General features: G+C 33.1%; 1 protein-coding gene across 1 annotated transcript in view; it reads right to left on the bottom strand.

Annotated features, from left to right (window-relative positions):
- ptar1 (protein prenyltransferase alpha subunit repeat containing 1) overlaps positions 1-1,388 on the bottom strand; it is a 21,733-nt gene extending 20,345 nt beyond the window's left edge. The window contains exons 1-2 of the mRNA XM_007543473.1: positions 1,255-1,388; positions 545-714 (exon numbers count right to left, since the gene is read on the bottom strand). Of these exons, the coding sequence (XP_007543535.1) occupies positions 545-714; positions 1,255-1,340 (256 nt within the window). The 5' untranslated portion in view covers positions 1,341-1,388. The remainder of the gene's footprint in view (positions 1-544; positions 715-1,254) is intronic.
- Between the last annotated feature and the right edge of the window lie 4,269 nt (positions 1,389-5,657).

Below are 5,657 nucleotides of genomic sequence, written 5' to 3'. Positions count from 1 at the left end.
ATGAAATCCAACTTTCTTTATATCTTTAAAATGATAGGGGCACAAACGAGTGCAACTTACCACTGGAAAGTGTCTGGCCTTGCAGAGCTCGGGTAATTGTTGTGCTGTTCATGGCTGTACTTTAATAATCAGACCAAGTTTAATTTACGAAGCTGAAGACGAAGATGAAGTTAGTTTCTGATTCCAGCTTCAGATTCGGGAAATGCCTAAAGGGCGATTCCAACTAAATTTTCACTACCTTCCGCATCTTTAATCAACTCTAGCTTAAAAACTACAACACCTAGACACTTTAAACCTGGACTGGATTATTCTGCTCTGGTAGCAGAATATTTAGAACCATGTTTTTGATTTGTGAAGCTTTTACAATATTTGTGAATATTGTAAAGCATCAGCACCCTTGGTCCTTTCTCCACACATAACGACAATCATGAACTCTGGCCAGCACTCTTAGTATGAATTTGATGACACCACTCTGAATCAGTTCTCTTCAGTCGGCGTGTTAGACGCAAAGATCATAATAAGTCATATTATTCAAAATAAATACCTTCTCTGTCTAGCCAGTGCTTTCTCTGGCGGTAGAGGAGCAGCTTGTTGTGGACATAAGGTAACAGAAACTTGACACACCAGCTCTCAACACCAAGCTTGTTCTCCACCAGCACAATGGGACTGCGGTTGTAGCGGGCCTCTGGACACTGGATTAGGCCGATCTCGTCTCTAAAAAACACGGAGACAAGAACAATTAGGGGGACTGGGGAAGAGCTTGCATAGTTTGACAGCGGCAACAACAAATTGCTTTACTGCTGCTATGGCGTGCATTACCATGTGTTAAAGTGTGCATTCACTGGTTGTAAAGAAATGTTTTTTTTGTGCAAATGAATTAAATTGAATCACTGAGAATGGATCAAACTGTCATATGATGTGGTGTTTTTGGAATGACATTGTACAGGCATGATCGAGTTTGCGGCGAATCCGCCGGTACTCTATCTACAAAGAGAATAAGACTCAATTAGCGATGTAATCAGTCTTTCCATCTCTATATCTATACGTTGTTTGTATAAACAGTAATGTTTCAAAAACCAATGCTACTGTATGAAGAAAAATTAGCCAAACAGGCTTACAAAACACACAAGTTTATATACATTCTATGCGTTACTCCGAGCCGCAGGTAAAACATCTGATTCCGGATGTTGTTTAAATCAGGGTTCAATAGGTCCCAAACACAGCCTTCCACCGTGTTTAAACTCAACAACTTACATGTTGGGGTGTCTTTTGAATGCGATACTGATGTCTTTGACAACTCTTTGGACCAAGACGTCAACCTCCTCCTTTGACTCCGCCATTTTTTCGTCGCCGGGCAGCTGGATCTACTTCCGGATTAACAGAAAAAACACTACGGAAACATAGGAGGGGCAAGTTTATTTACTTAAGATGTGCGTCTTTGTTTAGCGAAGACAAGAATCAGGCTAGATGGATTTAAAAAAAAATCTATGCCTGGGCAAAAGTAGTGCTTTACCAATAATATTACTATATTAATTGAAAGAATCATTTAGTCATCTTTTTAATAAATAAACAACATAAAATGTCAAAATAGACAACACAAGGTTTAAGTTAGCATTTCATTTCAATTTCCAAAATGTTTGAGTGGTGACATCAAAAGAAAATGTGTACACTAATGTAGTTTATAACTATAGGATGAACATTGATTATTTACTTCAAGAATAACCCTTTAAGATGTGTTGTTTTGTTTTTGAGGGGGTACTTAAAACCAAAAACCAAAAAAAAAAAAAACAAATAAAAAAAAACAATAGAACTTGAAATAAATAAATCAAGAAAAAACAAAACAGAAACAGACAAAATAAATAAAATAAGACAAAACACGTACATATAAATTCATGACAACTTCATGCTACATACACTCACACCAAATAAGAAAATACATATTCACATACAAATGGATATTCACATGTACAGAGTACATGTGAATATCCATGTCAGAGGAGTAGGGCTAGAATAAATTAATCTTTGATCTTATTGAAAGCAGGAGCAAGATATTTGAAAATAAGTAAATAAAGACAAGTTAAAAATATGAAAAGAGGTCATACAAGTGAGGGAGGTAAATTATTCCAATCTGATGGAGCTTTAAATTACATGATATCCAATTTCTTTTCTAATCTTTGGTATGAGAAAAACTGATCAGTATTTATCAGGCTATAAATTTAACTAAATTGCATTAAGTATTATTTTAAATATGGAGGGAAATTAAAATAGATACATTTAATAGTAGTTAACAACTGATTCAATTTTCTGTTGGCCTGGGGAACTAACCAGTTTATAGACTTGTACATAAGGCAGTGGTGAGTGCATTTATTCTAAAATTAAACCTCAGTTTTATTGCAGATATTTAATTAAGTGTAAATATACTCTTTCACACATGTTGGTAGAAGTTATTTGCATTTACCCAACAGGTATGACCTGTAGGTGATCATTGACATGCAGGTTTGTGGATAACTACTTCTTTAGATATGCAAGAAGGGTTTAAAAAAAGAGGATTGATACACTGTAGCTGTATAACACTAATTGCCAAAAAATATCTAATTTAGTACAGAAATTGTCATATGATAGTATCTTCCCACATATGTCTAAGAGATCAAAACTTTAGTATTTTTATTTATCTGTTTTTATAAAACAAAGTTTTATTTCTACTTAGGATATTTCTGTTGTTAAACATATGTGTAGAACAAGGTATAAAGGCATAAGGTTATGTTTGTGCAGTGGTGATCTGTAACAGAGTACATTTACTAGACTAATGTATTAAAGTAGATACTTAAGTATTTTTACTTGAGGTTTTTTCTTGTTTGTTTGTTTTTTTTTTTTTTTGGAACTTGTGACTTTCACTCTATTACATTTCAAAGACAAATTTTGTCAACTCCACTATATTTCTAGGAAGCTTGTCATTACTTGTTCCTTTTGGCTCAACTGTTGCAGAGAACTATTCTGCTTAAACATTGGTTGCTGTACTTAAACAGCAACCAATCAATTAAAACAAGGCTAATGAACTCAATCACAGAAATATTTAAGCAAGGTGTTAATATTTCTTTTTCTTCTTTATCACTTTGTTTTGAAATGGTTTTACAAGATTGCAAATGACCTGCTAAACTGTAGTTTAAAAGATTAATGCGTAATAATATAATACCTACATACGATTGTACATATATACTGTTAACCCAAGTAGTTTTGTTTGTATTGGCACAAATACAGTAGTGGACAGTTTGGTTCCCCTTCTCCTGACAAGAAACAGTAATACAAAACGGTTCCCCTTTTCTACCGGGTCACCAGGAAATAATTTCAAAACTGTTATCGTATGTACATTGTATCCTGCAGCTGTTCCTTTGGTAAACTTCAAAATGTAAAAAATAAATAAATAAGTAAATAAGTGGTTATTTATTAGTATAACCAAATAGCAAAGCAGTTTTTAATTGATTTTACTTTGATTTCACTTTTTGTAATAACCCAGCAAGATTGAAGAGAGAATTCCTGACTTGTCATAATTGGTGGCAGTTGTGAAGGTGTGACAGAGACAATTGATTTAGAAGCAATTAAATTATAATCAGCAGTTTGGCCTCAGGGGGATTTTCACTGACAAGCTCAAGATGTTCATGGCCAATAATTTCCTATATTGATTATGTTGAAAATGTTTCTCCAAAGCATCCTGTCAAATATATTCTAATTAATCCTAGTCATTTACCTAATGAATAAATACAAACCCTCTAATAGAAAAATATTGGAGGATACCAGGGACTGTTTAATTGAAATACAATTCACCAAAAATATTACGGTAAGGAGAAACATGATGACATGTCTGTAGTAGTAGTACTACTAGATTGTACTACTGTACAATCTAGTAGTTTATAATCAGTTGCCACAGACTTTCTGTTTTACTCCTATTAGCAATATTCAGTATGAATACTATAAATTATTTTTAAAATAGTTTTGTCCCCTACTATAAAAATTAAAGGGCAAAATATCATTGGATAGCACAATTCTGCATGACCACTAGATGGAGCTGGCTAATTGTCTTCTCTAGTGCTTCCAGGTCAAATTGAATGAAAACAAACTGACAAGCTGCATTTACCACTAAATTAATATCGTTTCAAGTACAGTTTTTATTTTTCTTCCCTATAACACGTAAAAGGAAAACAACTGTTGTACCTCAACCTTAACTTTTATATTTACATAAAAGTTTGAGTGTAATTTGCAGGATTTAATTTCTTATTTGAAGAAATACATTTTTGGGCATATGCAATGTATTAATTTATATAAATTGAACTACATTTATTAACCTGATCTAAGACTACATATTCCTGCCAGGTCATTCTAACTGGGCAATAAATAAATCAATTCAATTCAGTTGATTTATATAGTCCTAATTCACAACAAATGTTGCCTTGAGATACTTTACAAAAAAGTCATTTCAATTCAGTTATACGTACATCTCAATTAATTCTAGTTATCAATTATGAGAATTGATTGCAATCAATTACAATTCATTGATTACTATTAAGCTCAGTTTATTATTCAAATTAGTTTAGAAAGTGTCTATCTAAGGAAACCTATAGATTTCATTGAGTCATTAACTTGCAGCATTCTCTTCTTCTGGACAAGCACATGGCAACAGTTTGAGTTATGTAGTTGACTTTACAGCAACAACTGCATACCAAGAATGCACACCAGCAGCAACAGTGGAGAGGAAAATCTCCCTTTTATAGAAAAATCCAGCAGAACCAGAGCCTGGCTCAGTTCGAGCGGCCATCTGCCACAACCTACTAGGGGTCAGAAAAAGATGAAACATATCTTTGCCCTGTGTTTCTGAGGATAAATAGAATATTATTAGTGAAACTTTTTTTTTCTCTGAAAACCAGGGTTATACATTTAAAAGCAATTTAACATAAAAAAAAAAGAACTTAGCGAAGCCCTATCTTGTTCTGATTAGTTTGGGTTATTTGCACCACTCTCTGAGTTGAGACAACATATCACATACCACACACACACTAAAATGGCTGAATTCAGATTAAAACCACTAACAACTTACATCCTCTGCAATGCTGAGTATGATGTCTGCGCATGCAGGTGGACTCTGCTCAGCTGATACATGTTAAATGTAACTTAACAATTCCACTTTAAAGACCAAATATAACATTTTCTATGCATTAAATTCAGGTCAGTTTATTTGCATTGCTCTGATTCATAAATCTTGTCTTGAGATAGCTTACAAAACAAACAACCCAGTTTTTACACAAGAATAACAAATTAAATCAATAAAACAATTAAGCTTTAATTATACAAGTTTCAATTAGATTATTTGTTCTTAGTTATTTATGCAAAGTTAATGCAAGTTTTACTTATGCATTATCACTATTTTAAAAAAATCTTTATTAAGCTATCAGTTCTGTCATACATACAGGTAAATGGCCCAACAATTATACTGTAAAGGAAATATTCATAGGTTGAAGATGATTGTATTTAAAGAAACATTATGTTTTCTAAAGTCTTAACAAATCACATGTGGACATTTTATTAGAGAGTGACCCATGAATAGATTATTTACCAAACAGAAGATGAGAAGAAATTTCTGTGCTCACAATCAGATTCGCCCACTA

This window comes from Poecilia formosa, unplaced genomic scaffold, assembly GCF_000485575.1.
Source record: "Poecilia formosa unplaced genomic scaffold, Poecilia_formosa-5.1.2 Scaffold830, whole genome shotgun sequence".
NCBI classification, from domain to species: Eukaryota; Metazoa; Chordata; class Actinopteri; order Cyprinodontiformes; family Poeciliidae; genus Poecilia; species Poecilia formosa.
This window is presented reverse-complemented; position numbering and strand designations above follow the sequence as displayed.